The sequence below is a fragment of the Orcinus orca genome, chromosome 17 (assembly GCF_937001465.1).
Source record: "Orcinus orca chromosome 17, mOrcOrc1.1, whole genome shotgun sequence".
NCBI classification, from domain to species: domain Eukaryota; kingdom Metazoa; phylum Chordata; class Mammalia; order Artiodactyla; family Delphinidae; genus Orcinus; species Orcinus orca.
In genome coordinates, this window is record NC_064575.1 from 69,224,425 (window position 1) to 69,247,390 (window position 22,966).

Below are 22,966 nucleotides of genomic sequence, written 5' to 3' on the forward strand. Positions count from 1 at the left end.
TTAGGTTTTTTGAATTGTGGTACAGTATATAAGATGATCCAGGTGATGTGAGTTTTGATAATTTTTTTTTCTTCATGAAATATACCATCTCTGAACCATAATTCATTCTTGTCATTTCAGTCTTCTGTAATACTTCATCACAAAAAACTCCTTTGTTTATTTTAATATTCAAATATTATACTTCTATAAATTGCTGCAGATTTTCAAATTGTGTTTTCCTGTTTTCAAATCATATTTGTTTATACTGATTAATGAAGGGAGACATTGTAGGACCATAGAAAGGGCATTGTAACAGAGGCTAATAGAAGTGGTCTCTAATTATATAATCTTGGGCCAGTCACTTAACTTCTCTGGTGCTTTATTTTCTCATCTGTAAAGTGTTGAGATCCTTTTAGATGATTTCTAAGATGCCTTCTAGCCTTAGGGCTCTTACCATTCCATATGTTTTCTCACCACTATTAGAAGATGACAAGTATAAAAGTGATTATTTCTAGTAAGTGACCTAATAATTATTTCCACAAGAGGGAGCTTGAAAACTATACTTTACCGTAAGGCGCCTTAAGTTTTTTAGACAATGGTGAGTTTATAATAAAGGATTTAAATACCTTTATGTTATATAATAAACTATCTTGAGAAAAAAAATTCATCATATGGGTAAAATGAATAGATTTTAAAGAATTGGAGGAGAGTATCATATTTTCCTGTCAGGGCTGTTATGTGCCATTCAGAGAAAAGCAGTAGCCTTCTTTATTAAATACTTAGTAATACCTTACTTTTAAGGTTCAGAAAAATGGTCTATTAGTTATGATTTATATTTAATATACTAGATATAATTTAGGGAGGGCTTTTTTCCCCTTTTTTGTTAATGCTGTTTGTTTGTTTTGGGGGTGTGGCTAAGAACTTGGACTCAGGGTAATCCTAGCTTCCACAGCTACAGCTTATGTGGACTTTAGGTGAATTATTTAAAGTGAGGATAAAAATAGTATTATAGTAGTGCCTCATGGGATTGTCCTGAGGATCAAATGAGATAATGCTGAATGCTAAGTATTTAATAGTGTATGGCACATAGATCCATTTAATTAATATTACCTATTATGATTATATGTAATGTGTGTATATATATTTTTTCCTAACCTACTGTTTTATTTTAGCCTATATGAAGAATCTGCAGAAAATTTGCATCAGTTATCAGACAAACTTCCTGCTCCTGGTAATATTTTATGACTACTTGCAATAATTTGTGCCTTATCTTACACTTTCTGTGAATGAGTGATAAATTCATTCTTTATGCTCGTGTTCTCACTTCTAACTTTGAAATGAAAAATGAAAAATAATTTTCTATATGAAGTTGTTAAAAAACATACTCTACTACTTTAATAAAGTACCTTGTTGAGACATCACAATTTTCTTAATTGTTTTCATTTACTTAGACAAAAATTAGAACTTAAGAAATTACTCATCTGTTTCCTTCTTCAGTTATTACTGAAGAAGCAGCTTTGCACTGTATATACCATTGTTTTCCACAATGTTCTATAGAACTCTACTCCCATGAGCAAATCCTGGAAAAAGAAGTTCTTTAACCTAGATCATTTGGATAACATACTTTTATGGTGTGAAGTCACTATACATATTATCAAATAGAAAGTCATGCAGTAAAAGAAGCCCTTGACTCAGCATTTTTTTACACAATCCATTTTTTTCCTATAATAGAAAGCATATTTTATGAAATACTGCATCATACTATTCTTAAAACTGTATTTTGTCTTAAATTAATCTTCCTTTGTGTGAATCAAGTAGCTGATTCATCTAAAGCTTGGTACGCTTTGGCATCCACAAATACTTTTGAATACTTTTTGAATATTTTCATTATTGGAGGTCATTTATTAGGCAGATAGTTGTTGTGTCTGTTATATGTCAGGCGTCGTACTAGGAGCTGAGTATACAATGATGAGTAAAGCATATGTGATTATCATAAAGGACTTTATAGCTCACAGTCTAATCCTTATATTCAAGATTATATTTTAGTATAAAAGATCCTATATGGAAGATAACTGAATACATTGATAAACAAACGTGTCAGATTTTTATATGAAGTTCAAAATATGGAATGTACAGTTGCTATTTTGGCAAATTGGAATACTTTCATTATCAAACTTTTATTTGGTTTCTGTTTCATTTTGATTTTTCTGGTCCTTCAGTAAAATTTATCATTTTATAAAATTTAAAGTTTCATGAAGTTAACCTTCTTTCTCAGGAACCAATGATGTTGTCAGTATAATTGAGTTTTCTGAGTGCTTTATTGTTCTTTAAAAAGAGAAATAATTTATTTGAACATTACAGTCTTATACTAATTCATTCCCTTTTATATAACAAAATAAAGTATAGAAGAACATAATGAATTGCACAGGTTTTTTTCCCTCTGTTCAGTACAACAATAGCATTGATGATCTCGAGCAATGTATAATTAACCACTGGCACATAATTGGCAAGTAATTATGATATAGTTCATTGTTTTTCTGGCATATGCTAGCTATTTCAAAGTAACATGGCTTTAAATCAAATGTGAACATTTAAAAATTTTGAACTCCTGAAGATGTATATCGTTTTGAAGAATTTCAGCAATTAAAGTTAAAATCCTTCTTCATCTTCTAAATAAATGTAAAATTCAGTTGTTCAAGGTACTGTTTTGAGACATTTCAGATCTAACATCTTTTTTTTAAAATTTATTTTTATTTATTTATGTTTTGAACTTATTTATTTTATGTATGTATTTTTTTGGCTGCACTGGGTCTTCATTGCTGTGCATGGGCTTTCTCTAGTTGCGGCTAGCGGGGGCTACTCTTGGTTGCGGTGTGCGGACTTCTCACTGCGGTGGCCTCTCTCGTTGCGGAGCACGGGCTCTAGGCGCGTGGGCTTCAGTAGTTGTGGCTCACGGGCTCTAGAATGCAGGCTCAGTAGTTGTGGCATACGGGCCTAGCTGCTCCATGGCATGTGGGATCTTCCCAGACCTGGGCTCGAACCCGTGTCCCCTGCATCGGCAGGCGGACTCCCAACCACTGCGCCACCAGGGAAGCCCCCAGATCTAACATCTTTAAAAAATTATAGTTAATCAACTATGCTCCAATATAAAATAAAAATGTTTTTAAAAAATTACAAAAATGCCTTTATCTCTTTCTAGGTAGAGCAATGATAGATATAATACTGTTGCCTTCTGACAAAGATCCACCTAAATTGAGAGACTGTTTGCCTACTGTAGGAGCATTAAAACATTTGAAGGAATGGTATTCAGCAAAAATTACCATAGCAGGAAATCATTGTGAAACGTAAGCTTCTTTGTTCATATTTGACCACTATCTGTGTTGTCCACTTTTACAATTAACTTACTACCCTGTTTTTAATAGACCCAGCCTTTGAAGGTTTTTTAAAATGTGACAAGATAGTTTTATGTCATACTGTGATTAGAGATTTATCTGTTGAGAAGAACCTACATTTTTCTTATTTCATACTTTATATTTCTGAGAAGTTTTAAGTTTTTAGTAACTGTTGTTAATGCTTTCTTACAACTATAATTGAGCATTAATTCTCCAAACACATTATGTGTTTTTAAATAGGTTTGTATTGTCCAGTGAACACCGTGATAAATACCATGGATACATGGATACACCAGATTTATAATGTCATATTTGTTTTTTGTTTTATGTGCAATGTAGAAATAAATATATACTGTTGTGTTTTATGACATTTTAGTAAGGATCAACTGTGTATTACAGTTTTGATCCTTAAATGAGTATTAGATTTGTTAACTTCATGATTTTCTTCACTCAGCAGTTGTTTATTGAGCACTATCTTTATGCCAAGCACAGCAATATATACTGATAATAAGAAAGTGAGATTTGATCTTTTTCATTGAAATACAGGGAGGAACAGGAATGCAAATAGTCGTGATAGTCTGTGATAAGTGCTATTATGAAATTCCATACAGAACTGTGTGGGAACAATTGAGGAGAGCAGTTCTCCTTTTGAAGATAAGAATTCATTCAATCTGTGTATATGTGTGTGCATATGTGTATATCTGACGTTAAAATTAATAAATAATAATAGGAAAATCTGTTCATCTGTAGTATTAAGGGTAATTACTCATAATTCAAGGGGATGTTGAGATTAAATGAACACACGATAGCAACTTCTTCAGAGACTGACTTAATGAATGTTCTATAATATTAGTTGATAAAAGCAGCAATATAAACTTTGCATTTTTGCCTGTTTGGCTTGTAGCTAACTATAACCATTAAATCTAAGTCAAATTTAAAACCCTATATTTAATTATCATAAACTTTTATTTATAGAAGTTGTCAGAAAATTGCCGAATACCTTTCTGCTAATATTGTGTCTTTACAAGATCTCAGAAATGCTATTGATTCAAAGGAGTTATGGAGGGGAAAGATTCAGATATGGGAAAGGAAGGTAAGTGGATTTCTGTTATCACAGTTTGCAAAGCAGGCCTTTCGACCTTATTTACAACACAGATAGTTTAAATGAATCCTAATGAAAAGGTACCATATAAAGATGTTCTAGAGAAGCACTATCTAAATAGAACTTTCTTCATTAATGGAAATGTTCTGAATTTATCCTTATACAATAGTCCACTGGCTTCATGTTGCTACTAGCACTTTATACTTGACTACTTCAAACACAGAACTGAATCTTTTACTATATTTTACTTTAATTAATTTAAATTTAAATAGTGACTGTGATTGTTTTGGGCACTGCAGTTCTAGAATGTAACATTCTTTTAAAGCAGAATTTAACATTAGTTGAGTTCATGTTTATGCAAGCTGCTTTAGTTCATTGCATATGTAAACTCCTGGAAAACTGCTTAGAACATGTTTTCTTACCTGTGATACCACCTTAAGTGATCAGTGCTTTCTGCTAACCAGCTGATTTTGAACAATTTTTTTTTTTTAACCTTACTAGACCCCAGATTTCTCAACTCTAAGATGAGAATATTAGATTAAACCCCGCTGTTAAATTTCTATGAGGCTCCAATTCTATTTTGCGATCCCTTACCGTGAATGAATATGTTTGGTGGTTTTTATAAGCTGTGTCCATGTTGAAATCAGTGTTCCTGGTATTTTATGTGTTTCTGTCTATAGGCAAAACTAAAAGAAAGTTTCTTAATGTTTGTTTAGTTTGGGAGCACGAGTAGATCGTTGTGTTCCTATAAAGATTTATTGTACTAATTACTAGACTTTTTTTTTCCTTTTCAATTCACTCTTAATTATAGTTTAATAAAACTTCTAATAAGACAACAGGAATTAACGTGGCTGGGCCCTTCTTGTTGATTTGCACGCCAGCTCTGCCAGCTCTTCTTTATCTCGGGGAAGTTAAATCTGCAGATAATTCTTCTTTGCAAGTGGTTTTAGTGTAAACAAGTCATATAGCCTACAAGAAGAATGCAGGACACAATTAGCTAGGAGAATTACTTTTGTATACATTTTTTGAAATTGCATGTCTACATACAGACAGATAATGGCAGGGTTCTGTGATTCTTTTATTCTTTTATGGATAAGAAATTAAATGTCCATATCTCCCCAGGCTGCATTTAAAACTTGAAATCACTTTTTCTGGTGGAGAATAGCTTTTAGCCTAGGGGCATTATAGTGATTAAGGACACAGATTCTAGAGTTAAGATTGCCTGCATTCAAATCCTAATTCTGTTTCTTGCTAGTTTTATGTGAAATGTTAGATAATATTTAGCCTCTTGGTGCCACAGTTATCTTTATCTGTAAGACAGGTATAATAGTAGTTCCTAACTCAGATTTTTATGAGGTTTAAATTATTTAAAGCACAAAGTAACCATTCAGTAAGTGTTACCTATCATTGTCATTATCATTACTGTTAGTACCCCTATTATTACTACTTCTGCAGGAATTGATCTTTTTATCAACAACTTATATTGAAAGCAAACTATGTGTGAGGCACTAAGGATCTAGTGGTGAATGAGACAAGCAAGTTCTATTTTTGCAGAACTTAAGACAGTAGGAAGCAGGTACTGAACAACTATATGTAAAGGGGGTTGCTTTGTTCTCTGGTTGCCGAGAATGGGCTTAGTATCCTCTTGTGGGCTAGTGAAAGGCCAAGGAGAGCTTTTCATGAAAAATTCATGTGAAAGTTGAAATACGAATGATATGTACATAAATGGAAGAACTGCATTTTGAACTGAGGATCAAAAATAAATTTACATATGGTTTTCCTCTCAACTTTTACATTGCAATAAGATGTATTAATCTTTGTAACTTAATTCATGATGCCTGTAACTGTGTTCTCTTCGTTTCTTTTCAGTTTGGATGTGAAATTAGTTTTCCTGAATTTTGTTTAAAGGGAGTCACACCTAAGAATTTTAGTACATCTAATTTAAAAACTTGCTTTCTTGACAAAAAGATAATACCATCAAAGGATAAGAGTATTTTGCCAAAGGTAATCTATGTTTAATTGTTTTTGCCATCATCTATTCATGAATATTTTATAAGATATGTTTGAATCTTTAATTAACATTACTAATATATGTGCTTAAGTGTGCTCACTTGCATAACTTTTACTATAATTATAATTAAGTGCTTAAATTATACTGTATTATCAGTATTGAATGTTGGCAAAACTATCATTGTTTTAAATTGTTTTCAAAATGGAACGATCCTAACTTTAGATCAGTATAGGCCTGAAACCACTTATTTTTTTTTTTTTTTTTTTGCGGTACGTGGGCCTCTCACTGTTGTGGCCTCTCTCGTTGCGGAGCACAGGCTCCGGACGCGCAGGCTCAGCGGCCATGGCTCACGGGCCCAGCCGCTCCGCGGCATGTGGGATCTTCCCGGACCGGGTCACGAACCCGTGTCCCCTGCATTGGCAGGCGGACTCTCAACCACTGTGCCACCAGGGAAGCCCCTGAAACCACTTTTGATTTGAACTTTACCATGTGACCTTTCTAAGACTCAGTTTGAAGGGCGTATGATACAGTGGAAAGAGAACAGGCTTTGATGTTAGGTAGACCTCGGTTTGAAACCTGACTTTGTCACCTATGAGGTATTGTCACCTTGGGTAGATTGATTAATTCACTTATGAAATGGAGATAGTAATAAACACTATCTTACAAAATTATGAGGGTTAAATGAAGTAAGAGATGAGCATCTGATATAGTACCTGACATTTGCTTCATTTACAGTTTAAGAGGTATTGATTCTTGTCCCATGTCTCCATAGATTTATTCTTAAAATGCAAGTAATTATAAAGTATAATAATTAAGAGGGGTTTGGTTCGCTTTTTTTTCCACATTGGACAAATAATATAAGAAGAAGTATTTATATAGAAGCACTTTAGAAATTCACTTTGAAGGATGCATTTCAAGAATGCACAAAACATAGTGGTCATGAAGTTGCAAGGATGTCAGATTGATGGGTAATATTTTCTGATCAAAGGGTGGTACAAAAGACGTATTTCTGATGTTGACACATTTCCTAATAGTTCAGAATTACTTACTTTAAGTAACTTACCATGACCATCTTTCACAGGAATATTAAATTCTTTTCTAAAGATTATAATCATAAGATTGATGACCTCAACTTTTCTTCTTTGGTAGTACACCATTCAAGTATGAATAATGTGTCTGATTTTTGCTGCTATTGAGATAAATTTAGGGTTCAACGTCTTAAATAAATGTAAGCCTCTCTATGCATAAACAAATACATGCATACATACATATATATAAATACACACTAGGTGTGTTGTGTATTTATGTGTACATACACATACATACACATAATCATATATGATGAAATTACTCAGCTTTCTGCAAGTTTAAAACTTTGTGTGTTTGAAGATGTGTTTGCTTTTCTTTGCCCTTCTTGTGAAGCACTCTAGCCCCAACTCTTGAATTACTTTCTTCACTAGCTCACTCTTAGTTTAGTTTTAGACTCTATCCAAAGAAATACTGAATTTTATTTCTCTGAGTGGAGCTTTCTTTGTTAATTAGTGTTCTTGTTTTACTAGTTCTCTCTTTAATTACTTTAGTATTTCCTCCAAGGACTTTGTTTTGTTTTTTGTTTTTTTTTTAATCTCAGCATACCAAAGTTCATCCTGGAGTGTCTTTTCTTTCTCTTTCTCAGTTTCGCAGACCCTCTTCAACATCCTAGCCTCCTGGCTTATCTGTCTGTCTTTCTAGAGATAAACAGGAAAAGTTGAGAACTCTTGTCCTCTGTTGCTTGCCTCTTTCTGTACTCATTTTCCTCCTGTTAAAACTCTTTCCAGTTAGTAAGAAATCTCCATATCTCTCCACTTGGAAAGGTAGAATTGATATGGAAGAAATTCTTATCTTTGATAGAGAATTAAGTGTTTGTCTTGCATAATATGTAAATACGTGCTTTTTAAGACCCATTTTAAAGATTTAAACCCTGATCACTAATTTGTTCACTTCATTTTATTTATAGTATTTAAAGTCTTACATAATTTTCATTTCTTTTTTAGGTTTTTCATTATTATGGCCCTGCTTTAGAATTTGTGCAGATGATAAAATTATCAGACCTACCTTCCTGCTATATGTCAGACATTGAATTTGAGTTGTATCCTTTTCATTTACATGTTCATTATAGATCACAATTTTTCTGTGTCAAGTAAGACTGTTTCCTGGTACCACCACATTTAAATATTTGCCCATACTTTTGTTGTTGTTTTTCTTTTTTATAATATCAGTATACTTTTCATTGCCATTGCTTTAAGAGAAATTCTACAACTTGCAAAAAAAGAATACTCCTTCAGGCACGATATTTATGCCTCTAGAATAGGCAGAAGACTTCCTGAAATTATTACTTATTGCTTATGTGGTAGGTAAGAGGGAGAAATGTTAGGGATCTGTGAAGAAAAACAAAATAATTTATATACTATTGGAATGTTCAGATGTTTCTCTTGCCATTGGCAGGATAGATACAAGTGCCAGTCCACTGTATCTTTTTAAATACTTAAGTAAATAAGAATGCTATCACATATGTCTGTAAATATTCAACATATTTTAGACTCTTTTTTAAGAAAATATATCTAAGAAGTTTTAGGAACAGATCTAAGAACAATATTTTATATAAAAAGAATTTGTTGTTGGCCAGAAATGAAACCCTAGTACAGTGTTTTTGAATTTTTATTCAGAAGCTCCAGTTTGTACAAATCTCTGGTTCTAATAGTTTAGAGTAATGCTATTTATAGTATCACTATTTCTTGATGTATTTTCAGAATCAGAAAAATAATTGTCCTTGGAAAGGAGTAATTGTAAGTTCCCACAGTTAAAAATGTTGATCAGTGAATTTAAGCACCTTGTGAATTGGAGAATCAAACTTATTTTAGGGAGTTGAATTATTTGACAATTACCATTTCATCATTTCTTTAACTCCTTAGTGCAGAGGACTGACAGAAAACAATACCAAACAGAATTCCAAGCTGCTGTTGGAGCAGGTTTCTTCCCTGTGTGGCAAGGTATAGAGGCTGTTTTTTTGTTTTTGTTTTGTTTTTAACTTAACACTTACAGATGTGTGAGAAAAGGGAATGTATTTTTTAAAATCTGTTTCTGTGTGATGATTTGGTTTCTTTAACTTAACATAAGGTTTTGGTCCTAATTCATGTTAAGATACTTTGGACTTTTCATAATAACCCCAAAGTCTTCTGCAGACATGAAGTGATGTTTTTTTTTTTTAGAAGAGATTTTCAAAAATAAGCTTCATGATGATAATTGCTTTTAGAACACATTAGGTTATTGTTAACCTGCCCCTTTCACATCTGATTTCAGTTCTGTGGCAAGATATGTATATGCTTGCATTATCTTTTTCATGGTAGGATGGGTAGGTGGAGATGAGAAAAATGTCTCAAACTTCACTAAATTATCATTTGTAAGTTTTCAGTTCTTCTTTTTTAATTTTGGTGATGTTTAGAAGATTTTCAGCTATTTGACTAGTTTATATATATATATAAAACATATATAATGATATGGTAGAATTGATATATTTAAAAAAATTTTTAACTACAACATAAAGAATTTTAAGTGGAATCATATAAAGTCAAGTACAGTTTTCAATAGGAAAAACTAAAATTTTCTTTCTGGTTATTTGCTCAACTACCTTGTTTCTATGAAAACAATTTTTAATGCACAAAATGTTCATTGGCAATATTTGCATAACATTTTCTTATTATTTTAACAACAAGTACTCAATTATCAAATAGTCCTGCAGGGAGAAAAATGATTGTTATAATTATGGTTTCCCCATGGCACTATTAATCAAATCTTGGTTATAGTTCCCTTAGAAAATTGATGTAGTAAAGAAAATATGATTTTGGCCTTAAGATGCTTGGCTATATAATAACTTAAAATTTTGACTTGCAGCCTCAAAATTTTGACTTGCAGCCTCAAAATTTTGACTGGCAGCAGTGTATCAGAGTATTTATTTGATGAAATGGCCTTTAAAGGAACAGTCTGAAGATAACGTTAGCCTGTTTTTTCACCTCTGAAGTACCCAATGTGCTACATTTTGAAATTTAAAATTTCTTTTTTTGTTTATTCAACATTAGTTCTACTTTATGCATTGTATTAGATTTTAGGGCTCCAATGATGGATTGTACAGATGAAGACTCTGCCCTCATGGAACTTACATTTTGGTAGGAAAAATAGAAAATGAGAGAGCTATGAAGAAAATAAGCAGGCTGAGATAGGGTAGTAGGGTGGATGGTGTACTTTAAACAGGCTAATAAGATCGTACATCTCTACAGAAATTTGCACACAGAAGTCTTGTGAAGTGGTATAGTTAAAAAAAAAAACAGAAGAAGAAAAAACACTAAGAATAAAAACAAACAAACAAACAACTCTGTTCATATTTTAACCCAAGTAGCTAAATAGTTCACTGTGTAACCCTATCCAGGAAATGAGAATGTCATTTATCATTAATCATCTCACCTATATTATCAAATAAGGGAGGGAGGGAATATGATATAGTAGAAAGTCTCAAGTAAAAGAACATGTACTTTAGAAAACTTTGATTTAAGTCCTAGCTCTGCCACTCACTGGTTTATAGCTTTTTAAATTGTGAACTGGAAATAATAATTCCTGTTTTGCCTATTTCAAAAAGTTGTAATGAAAACCAAATTGGAATATATTTTATAAACTGTACAGTATGATACAAATGATGGTTGCTATCTAATTCTTGTCTTTGAAGTTTATGTGGCCCAAATGATAGACACACTTAAATGAAACATTTTCCTGCAATTTATAAAGCACTAGATATCCTCTAGATATTTTGAAGTTATGATGAAATTTTTAGGAATTAGTTTTATAGGTAATGTTTCAAGTCAAAATCAGACATATACCTATAATTTAACTCGGTTATAAAATAATTCTTAACCCATCTAGATATTGAAGATAGGCAACTCTAATCCTAGAAGAAAGCTAAACTATTGATATCTATTAATATAGTATTTTCAATTGTTTTATTTTAAATTTGTTGTATTAGATTGTCATTTTTATTGCTTCTCGGACAATGACTGAAATATTGGACTACACTTTATCAGTCAGGGACAAATAAATAGAACTTTAAATATATGTTCCTACTTTAATTCAGCAAAGGGATAACTTTTAGAAACATACATTATGTAATTTGGCTAAATCTCTAACTGTGAAGCAGTTCACTGTCCTTTTACACTGTGTCATAGTTAGTCTTTTACATTTTTGAAAAAAAAAATTGAATTCCACGGTCATTCCTTGAAATAATCCCAGTGCTTCATGGTTTTCATTTATTTATTCAACTTTTCTTTTTGTTTTTTGGACTGCCTGCCAGTTGCTTGTTGCAACTGGAGAGAATACTGGAGAGAATAAAGTGGACAAGTTCCCTCCTTGGGAAGCTGTCAAAGTGCTTAAATTCTAGTGCTTTATGTGATCCTAAGTCAACTTTTGAGCTTAAAAAAGATGTTTGATTAGCCTCAGAATAAAAATAAAAGCCTTTTAGAGGAAAACCTATTTTATTAGATTAGAAAAGGCAAGATAGGGTTGTTAGGGAATCATGATGTCTATTAATCACATGGACAGGGAATATTTTTATTAAAAAGGAGAATTTATAAGGCTAAAAACATGATTGCCATAGTGCCTGCTTGTTTGGGGGTTTGCCTGCTGAAAAGATTGAATCAAAGTTTTGAAACTTGGGTTTGAAATGTTATTTGGCTGTTAAATTTTGGAATAGAATGTTAACATAAAAGGATCATCCTCAAGTCTCTCAAAGTATATCTAATGATTAGTGTATGAGTGAGAACAAGTTATCAGAATCCAAGTTTGTTGTGAATGTAGTGTAAGCTATTGACATAAATTTATTTTGTAGGGAATTATAGCTTATGGGATTTAGAAAAGTTTATTTTCATATTTGTAGCAAATGTTTAATCAAAAATAGGCTGTCTCAGAAATGTGGTCACTTCCTTTGCTGATGGGTCAGGACACATTTATGTCAGGCTATAAATTATGCAATGAACTGCATTTAGTATCTTTACATTGTTAAGCTCTAACTATAATTGTAACAGTTTTATAATTGTTAAGCTATAGTTGGGCCCTGATCTGGCATACTCACATTACAGCTTTGTCACCCTTTGGGCCAGACAGTTTTGTTATGCATTTTGGTCTAAGAAGTCTTACTTAAGCAAGAAGGAAGAACTAGGACTTAGTGTTTAGGAAATTAAATATATATCTTTTATAGTTAATGATTATTTTCCATTCCTAAATATTTTTATTTTTAATATCTAATGCTTGACCATGTAAAATACATTTGACTTAAAATAAAAAGGTTATGGCTATAATAATCAAGAAAAATAAGCATATTTAATTTTACCTTCCTTGTTTTACTCCCGATAGACTTACTTTCATATTCGTTAGTTAAGAATACGTAAGTAAAAATAATAAATAGCAACTAAAAGTATTAATTAACTTTGTGTCACATATCTCATGTAACCCTTCTATCTACATAGGACAGTTAAAAGTGATTTTGCATTAGATTTGAGATTGATAGCAAATGCCTTGCCTAAATTTCCCCAAAAGTAAAAAAAAAAAAAAAAAAAAAAAAAAATGTATTTATTGGGATGTGCTGATTTTGTAGCTTACATTTCTAAAATAACAGGCAAAATACAGCTTTCAAGGTTGCAGTTTGTTTTATTCAGTGCTTAACCAAACTGAGAACTTACCTAAATATATTATGGTGGGTTTGGGGGGACAAATATTTAACAAACATCTGTGTGCCCAGCACTGGGAATACAAAGATGAATAAGTTGAGTTTGCTCATCAATCAGTTAGAAGCTGCTGTATGTTTTCTGGCATATGATTCATGGTTTCTCTAAATTTTATACCTACTAGCATTAAATCTCTGATATCTAGCAACAAAAGTTTTGAAATTGCCTTTAGATTCTAATTTTGAAGCCAGACCAATAATCCATCCAGTCAAAAGTTTATAAAAGTATAACTCGGTATGACAAAATCTTTTGAGGATAGAATTTGTGACCTCTCATTGATTTGCAGATATACGAAGAAATTATACCCACAACCTAAACTTAAACATTGTGAATACGGTTTTCAGAGATACATGACTCAGTGGAAGTAAAACGGATACCTGTAACTTTGAATCCTTTCTCTGTTTTCTGGCTTTTTTTTTTTTTGGTGGAGGTAGGGCAGTGTTCTTGTTTTTTTCTTTTTTTAGTTTTTATAGTGGAATTCTTGGGAAAGAATGTGACTAAATACGTGTTATGTATTTAGTGAAATATGAAATATGAGTGGAAAATTGTCAGATGACGCTATTTTAGAGTTGATTTCATTGTGCACTCCTAAAAATATGTTCTGTTTTATCCAGGTTGGTGCTCTTTTTGTATTGCCATGTACCATTAGTAGCATACTTACTCCTCCTCCCAGCCAGCTCAGTTCAAGAAAATGGAAGGAATATATAGCTAGAAAGCCTAAGACAATCAGTGGTAAGTAGTAAATTTTTAAGTTTTAATGGTGCCACATAAATAATGTATTTATCAACTTTGAAATGGAGATAACATTTCTTTATGAGAAAATATATTATTACTACTGATTAAGAGGACCCGTATCATTTTAAGATGTTTTTCTTATCTAACAACCTACTGCAACAGAAAGTATATACAACGTTATTCATTCATAAAATATCAGTGTTCTAAAGGCAGAAATTTTGGTTAATTAGATAGTTAATTGTATTAAACATGGGTTTCTTAGAGACATTTCAGGAATAAAATTTATGGAAATAGATTAATTTATTATATGGTATATTAAAAAAACAAACTTGTGATTACAATTTTCTGTAGAATTTAACAGCTTTTTATATGCTATGCAGTATTCTAAGTACTTTAGAAATCTTGATTCATTTAATTTTTATAATAACGTTATAAACTTAAAATAACCTTATAAACATTTAACAGATGAGGAAATTGGGACTTGGAGAAGTTACAGAGCTATTAACTGGCAGAAACAGGATGTGAACCAAGATTCTGCCAATTAATATCTCTAACATCTCCAAGGATTTGAACCCAGGCACTCTGCTCTTAACCCCTGCACTGTGTTGCCTCTCTAATAATCTATTACATTCAAGATGTCATTAATTTCTATTATAAAATCAGATTATTTAAATCCAATCTCTAATACTTCATTAAGTAATTGCAGGTCAAAATGTTAGTTACTTGTCCAAAGTCACATAGCTAAAATGTGTTCCTTCGTACTTTGTTTCAGTGTTTTCTGTTTTAATTGGACGATGATTTGTTTAGTTTAATTCTGAGCTTATACTTAGTTTTTGTGACCTGTGATATTATGGGACTAAGAACTGGAATTGAAACGTATCTACCCAGATTGTAATCTCTAGAAGTACTCTAGAACCTTAGAATTCTGAGGAATACAATTTTAAAATCAGCGGTTTACACAGTACTTTATAGGAAATAGGTGAGATAACTAAAATTCATTTTAGCAAGTGTTGAATTTGAAATGTAGATAATATCTATGTGGGAATTTAAAGTTAGTGTTTGAAGTTTAGATGTATATCTCTAGAGAGTGGTCAGGGCAGGAGATTTAGATTTTTAGTTTACCAGCTCTTTTGTTTATCTGCTTTACAGCAAATCACCCTAAAACTAAGTGGCTTAAAAGAACAAACGCTGTATTTGCTCATACTTCTGTGTTTGAGCTAGGTTCAGCTGGGCAGTTCTTCTGCCAGTCTTACCAGTGGTCACTGATGTGTGGCTGCGCTGAACTTGTGGATTGTTTGGAGGATGGGCTCAGATGGGATGCAGGGACAGCTGTCTTTCTCTCTCAATGCCTTTTCCTTGCCACGTGCTTTTTTCTTATAATCTCTGGAGCAGGTTAGCTGGAATTTTTTACATGGCTACTCAAGATTCCAAAATGAAGAAAAATTGAGGTGACAGGGACTTTTTAAGGCTTATTCCCAAAACTGGCCAAGTGTCACTTCTGCTGTATTCTTATTTAAAGCTACTCACAAGAATGGGCCAGATTCAAGAGGGAGGTGACTATACAAGGGTCTGAATACTGGGAAGCCCCCAGTGTAAAAGTCCACCGCGGGTGTATAAAGGTGATAGTGGAAACAGGAGTGGTTGGGAAAAAACACATAGACAACATGGCTAAAGAAGAGAGCCAAGGATAGGACCTTTAGAAATACCTGAATTTAAGGTAAAGTGGAGGAAAAGTTAGAAAATGGTTTAGTAAATGGTAGTTGGAAGACCCTAAAGAGTTATAATCATTAACATCAATATCAAAATACCATTTATTGCATAATATAGAGTATTGTGCAAAGTGTGGGAAATAAAGGGAAGTCAAACTGGGTTCTTACACTTGAGGAATTAGAGGCATGGTCCTTTTCTTTGGAAAGTTTATAGTCAAGTGAAGAAGGCACTTTGAAAAATCATTATAAATCTCTTTATCCATCAGGGTGAAAGTAAAGTGGAGGATACTTTCAGAGTGTATGACCTAACGTAGCCTTAAGAATTCAGGAAGGCTTCCTGGAGGAAGAGACATAGTTAATGTAGTTTATTGCACTGCACTAATTCGTGAAGAAATGTGGCTTTAACCCTTCTCAGCTCACAGGGAATAAGCGTATACCTGGTGATTTTGGCAGATGCTAAAACAAAATCAGAAGTAGACTTACTGGGTGGCAGTAGAGTCCGTTTCACTATACTACGTGAAATCACAGGATAATATCCATTTCTCAATATTACATAGGTTTACAACTTATTAACATGAATAGTAACATCTCTTAACTAAACTTGAGTGTATTCTGGACAACCCTTTATTTGTTTTTCCTCTTGTAACTTTTTCTAAGATAATTTATTGATTTAGAATTTACTCTTAGTTTTTTTTTTTCATGACTTTCATTGCTACTTTAAGAAAATACCTTATCATGAGGCTTGATTTGATTTTTTTTAATTATCACCTCTTAAAATTTGGGGATTAGCATTAGTAACTTCTGAATAATAATTAGACATATATCACATGACCATCTTCGAAGCCAAGTTGTTGATTAGGCCATATCATTAAGGGCTGATTAAGCTGACACTTTACAATCTTTTTTTTTTTATCTCAGAAGTAGAAACAATCAAATTGAACAGTTGATTATTAAGTTCTATTTTACCCATAACCCTTTCTGTAGGGGAAATTATTTATCCCATTGACAGAACTTTTTTTGTAAAGAGTAGTCAAGTTTTAGCTAGTGTAAGTTTTGATGCCTCTTACATAGGAAAACGTCTTATCCCATTCATAGTGCCACTACTAATGGCCTCTCTTACTACAAAATAAGGTATTAACTATCAGCCTCCTAAATCAAAACTCTGTTTCCCCATAACCTACTGAATCATGCCCAACTGTTCTTGGCTGTCGCCTTCCTTGTCCCCTATCCTCCAGACTAAACTTTGTACTGTTTCCTAAAACTATTCCCTGGTTTTACACCTTTATCATGTTGTTATTCATGCATTCAGTCGGTCACGTTTCTATTCATGCTTTGTAGATACTATGAATCAGGTATGGTACTGCAATCTGGGGGTTGCTGGTGAGCAAGACAGACTTGGCTCATCCTCTTCTAGAATTTATCCTGTAACATAGAAAAGAGGCACTGAGGAGGGGCTGAAACAATCCCTAAGAGATATTACATAAATAAAACAAGGTGTGCAAACGTTATTATGCTACCTTTTGTGGTACAGATAACAGCTCAGATGTGTGAAGTAAGCATTTATATGTTTGTATATGCATGAAATACTCAGTTTTTCAACAGATATTTTTATTGAGCACCTACAGTATACTAGGCACTGTTTTACATGCTGGACCAGCAGTAAATTGAACAAAGAACTTGCTCTTGGGGAGCTTACATGTTAGTGGAGGTAACAGGTTTAGTTCTTGCCCCAGATAGGCATATGGCTGGGTCTCTCAGTTTCAGAAAACCTTTACTCCAAAGTCATTTTCTCATTCAGGACCTAATTTTTGCCATCCCATCTAAAATTGCAAACGGACTCTTTTCCTGACATCATCTCCATCGTCCCAGCTCTAATTTTTCTCCTTAGTGCTGATTACCATCTAATATACTAAATGTGTGTCCGTTTCTCTCACTAGAAGTGAGAAGAGACAAAGTGAAGTTTTTTTACTTTTATTCATTGCTTTATTCTCAGTGCCTGGAACAGTGCCTGACACTTAATAGGTACTCAAAAATATTTGTAAAATAATAAGTGAAATATGTAGTGTTTTTCTAGTTAGTAATAACCACTGTCTGGAAAAGTAAAGAAAGACTGAATAGACTGCAATGTGAACCAAAATTTGTGCTCCAGTTTTTATCAGTTGCTTAAGTTTAATGTATCATCCCTTGATGAAATAAAGGGATGTATCAATGTATTATACATAGGACATATGTATTAGTTTGAACCTCTCTTTGTATATCAAAAATTGTTAAAATATCAGCAATTCATATGGTTTGACCTAAAATAGAAGAACAATGCCCAATTTTAAAGAATGATTTTTAAAAGTGTTTTGCAGTGAAATACCCAGAAAGTATTATGGTACTGGGAAAAGCGTAAAAGAACTATATGAACAAATGCAATTAACTAAACCTTATTACATTTCTGAAGAAAGGCTTCTATATTTAAAACTATATTGAAAAGCCAGTTGTATAATGAAAAGAGCCTGGCTCACCATATGTTCACAGAAATGTTTTATGAAATTGTCAAAAAATTGGATGTTGATCATTGCCTAATTTTATATAACAAATGAAAAAGCTAAGGTACAGAGAAATCAACAAATTTGTCTAAGGTCACAGGGTGAGATCAGAATTTCCACTCAAGTCTTTCTACCGGTCATCCATGATCATTTCATAATCCTGAGTTCTATTGTTGCCTCATTTTTTAAAAAATTGGAATTCTTTTGAAAGGAAACATTTTAAAGGTACTCGGCAAAAAAAATTATTAACAAGGACTAATGAAGCATTTTGAATTGAGGAAGCAAGTGCCTTCTTCATACTCAAGTCAGTGTGATCGAAGTGTTTCAAAATAGTGAGCTGAAACTAAGGTTAAAATGACTCAGTGTAACTGATTTATAAATAATTTTGATCTTGAGAAAAGGTAAAGGACTTAGATAAAGATTTTGAAAGAGATTTCAGTGGCAGAGTCAAAGTATTCTTTCAGTCAGCAAATATTTATATTTATCTTGTGCCCGTCGTGTTCAGGGCATTATTCTAGGTGCTAGGAATTCAGTAGTGAAAACAGTCAGCCAACTTTACTGTATTAACTTTTATTAAACACACCACTCAAGAACATACTGGTTCTCTTCAAGCACATATGGAACATTCTTCAGGATACACCATGTATCTGTCAGGCTATTAAATGAGGCTCAATAAATTTAAAAGAATAGATATAATACACAGTATGTTCTCCAGTTACAGTGGAATTAAATTAGAAATAAACAACAGAAAGAAATCTGAGAACTACTTTAAATACTTGGAAACTAAATTTTAAACACACTTCTAAATAGCACATAGGTGAAATTAAAAACATAGTTTTAACTGAATGAAAATAGAAACATATCAAATTTATGGAAAGCAGCTAATACAGTACTAAGAGTATTCTAAATGCTTATCTTAGAATGGAAGAAAGATCTAAAATCAGTAATTTAAACATCAACCTCAAGAAGCTAGAAGACTAAATCCAAGTGAAGTAGAAGGAAGGAAATTAGACCAGACACCAATGAATAAAATACTGAGGACTATATCTAACAAGAAGTGCAAAACCTGTACACTGAAAACTACAAAACATTGCTGAGAGTAGTTGAAGAAGATATAAGTAAATGGAGAAATATACTGTGTTCATAGATCAGAAAACTCAGTATTATTAAGATGGTCCTTCTCTCCAAACTGACCTATAGATTCAATCTAATCTCTAACAAAATTCAGGAGGACTTTTCATAAAAATTGACAAACGGATACTAGATTTACATGAAATTGCAAAGGATCTAGAACAGCCAAAACAATTTTGAAAAGGAAGAACAACTTTTGAGAACTTACACTGCCTGATTCACAACTTGCTATAAAGCCATAGTAATTAAGACAGTGTGGTGTTGGAGAATACACATATGTCAGTGGAACAGAATAGAGACAAAGATGCCAATGGGAAAAGGATAGTCCTTTTAACACAGTACTGGAATAATTGGATGTCCGTATGTAAAAACTCAAAAATTACATATATATGTATATAAAATATGTAATTTTTAGACTTTTATCTTACATAAAAATTAACTCAAAATGAGTCATATACCCAAATGTAAGCACTAAAACTACAAAACCTCTATTAAAAAACATATATACCAAAAGGATGATCTGTAAAAAGAAAAAAAAATCTATAAATTCACCAAAATTTAAAAATACCTCCATTTTGAAATCTAAAGAAAAAAATGGTTTTGATGAACCTAGGGGCAGGACAGGAATAAAGACACAGACGTAGAGAATGGACTTGAGGACATGGGGGGGGGAAGTGTAAGATGGGATGAAGTGAGAGAGTTGCATTGACATACATGCACTACCAAATGTAAAATAGGTAGCTAGTGGGAAGCAGCCGCATAGCACAGGGAGATCAGCTCGGTGCTTTGTGACCACCTAGAGGGGTGGGATAGGGAGGGTGGGAGGGAGAGGCAAGAGAAGCTTTGTTATACAGCAGAAACTAACACACCATTGTAAAGCAATTATACTCCAATAAAGATGTTAAAAAAAATCTCCTTTTTGAAGAACTATTAAGGAAAAACTTTTAAAGGCTACTAAGAGAAAATAGTTTCAATCATATGTCTTACAATGGACAGGTATATAAAAACAAATTCTTTCAACTCAGTAGTAAGGAGAAATTGCAATTAATAAGTGGGTAAGAGACTTGAATACACATTTCTCTAAAGATACATGAAGAGCTAAAAAAACACATGAAAGATACCCAACATCATTAAACTTTTGGGAAATGAAAATGAAAACCACAATGTGATTCTATAATAACTGTCTAGAATGGATATTATTATTACTATTTTTTGCTGTACGCGGGCCTCTCACTGTTGTGGCCTCTCCCGTTGCGGAGCACAGGCTCCGGACGCGCAGGCTCAGCGGCCATGGCTCACGGGCCCAGCCGCTCCGCAGCATGTGGGATCTTCCCGGACCGGGGCACGAACCCTGCATTGGCAGGCAGGCTCTCAACCGCTGTGCCACCAGGGAAGCCCTAGAATGGATATTATTAAAAACAGTGACTATCATATTTTGATGAGGATGCAGAGAAACTGCAAGTCTCACACGTTGGTGGGGATGTAAAACGGTACAGCTACTATGGAAAACAGTCGGGCCATTAAACTTACACTTAACTCTGCAGCTCAGTTCTTCCATTTCTAGGTATTTATCCAGGAGAAATGAGAGCATATGTTCACACATGCTTGCAAGCAGCTGTTTATAAAAGCAATATTCATAATAACTAAGAATTGGAAACTATGCAGATATCCGTCAACTGGTGAACAGATGAACATGGTTTGTTTCGTCCATATAATGGAATCCTTCTCAGCAGTAAAAAGACATGAAAAGTTTTGAGTATACCTAAATAGTACTAAGTTTATAAAGTCAGGCTTAGAAGACTAGTACATGATTTTACTTATATGAAATTTCTAAAAAAGGCAGAAGGACCAGAAAGCAGATCAATAGATGCCTGAGGCCATGAGCAGGAAAGGAGATTGACTACAAAGAGATAATGGAAGCTTTCGAGACTGAATTATAATCATGGATAAACAATTGTATAATTTCCTTAAACTAATCAAACTTAGACTCTGACATGTGTATGTAAATTATACCTCATTAAAACTTTTTTTTTTTTGGCAAAAATCACCTGAAGGCTCTTAGACCTAAATGCAGAGTTTTGTTTCTATCCTAGTTCAGTAATTCTTAATACCAGCTCACATTAGAATAACCTTGGCATTTATCAAAAAAGAAAAAGTCAAGCTGGGCCCTACCTGAAAACAATTAAATGCAAATCTCTGGGGAGGATCAGGGCATCAGTAGTTTGTAAAAGCACCCAAGTGTTTCAAATGTGCATCCAGTATTGAGAGCCTCTGCACTAGGCATGCTCTCTTCAACTCTAGGCTGGAGAGCCACTGTTTCTGAAAGTCCTTCAGATGCTTTGAGGTAGAAAAAGGTTTAAGGATAACTACTTTAAACCTTTAATTCCTTGGCTAGAAAATGAGGATAATATACTTGTTTAGTATATCTTGCAAACTTGTTAGACACTATTGGTAATGAAGGTAAACACTTTGTAAACTCTGCAATAGCTTTTTGTTATTCTGTCCTATCTTAAATCCTTTCTATGTCTGTGAAACAGTAAAGGATCATTGTTGTTCATGATGGTGAGTAAGATCTTGAAATATCTTCTGAATAACTTCTTTATTCACTGTAGCTTTCATATTGTGTATTTTACTGTGTTTCAACTAAGAGGAAATGTATACAGTTTATGATCCTAATGTTATTTAATTGGTTGAAATAGTCATAGTGGAATCTATAAATCCTTCTACATTTTTGGAATCTTCTCAGTAGGAGGCTTCCAACACCTATTCCACAATACTATTATTTCTTAAACCATGTTAGATTCTTTCTAAAATTGAGCCCCAGGGCATTTTCTTGGAGAGTCTCAGTGGCAGTTTACAATTTATTTTTAAATTTACGATAAATTGTTCAAAGCTTAGTCTGATGAATAAGGTGGGGGATCAAGCTAGGCAATACATTTTTTGGAATTGCTTTATCGATGTAAAGTAATTAACATTTTTTTCTTGTGATTCCCTAGCTGACCTAAGGACCATGTCAAAAGTTGAGTCTAGAATTTACAGTGATGTAACTGTTGGAAAGTGTATAGCTTCCTAAAATGCCTACATTGAAGGCTAGATTTTATTTTATTGTTTAATTTTTGGCATAATTATCAAAATAATTGGGTATATTATTTAGTCGCTTCTTAAGAAATATATATAATACTCATCAATAATTTAGACTATTCACTTAACCAGAATATCCTGTTCCCCTAATCATCCTGGGATATTTTTCATTTTATAATATGGAAATATTACTTCCTCTGTACATTAATATGATTTTGTTTTTATATTGTTGAACTGTTTTTTTTAACATCTTTATTGGTGTATAATTGCTTTACAATGTTGTGTTAGTTTCTGCTGTATAACAAAGTGAATCAGCTATACATATACATATATCCCCATATCCCCTCCCTCTTGCGCCTCCCTCCCACCCTCCCTATCTCACCCCTCTAGGTAGTCACAAAGCACCGAGCTGATCTCCCTGTGCTATGCAGCTGCTTCCCACTAGCTATCTATTTTACATTTGGTAGTGAATATATGTCAATGCTACTC

The 22,966-nt window shown here is 33.0% G+C and overlaps 1 protein-coding gene across 8 annotated transcripts in view; it reads left to right on the forward strand.

Annotated features, from left to right (window-relative positions):
* Positions 1-22,966, forward strand: part of MTBP (MDM2 binding protein) — a 154,647-nt gene that overhangs the window by 5,042 nt on the left and 126,639 nt on the right. For all 8 annotated transcript variants that reach the window (XR_007472764.1, XR_004480980.2, XR_004480979.2 and 5 more), the window contains exons 5-11: positions 1,152-1,210; positions 3,179-3,323; positions 4,347-4,464; positions 6,343-6,477; positions 8,518-8,612; positions 9,441-9,513; positions 13,902-14,019. Coding sequence is in view for 4 of the 8 variants with exons in the window: in XM_033419881.2 (XP_033275772.1) it covers positions 1,152-1,210; positions 3,179-3,323; positions 4,347-4,464; positions 6,343-6,477; positions 8,518-8,612; positions 9,441-9,513; positions 13,902-14,019 (743 nt within the window). In the remaining 4 variants the exon portion in view is untranslated. The remainder of the gene's footprint in view (positions 1-1,151; positions 1,211-3,178; positions 3,324-4,346; positions 4,465-6,342; positions 6,478-8,517; positions 8,613-9,440; positions 9,514-13,901; positions 14,020-22,966) is intronic.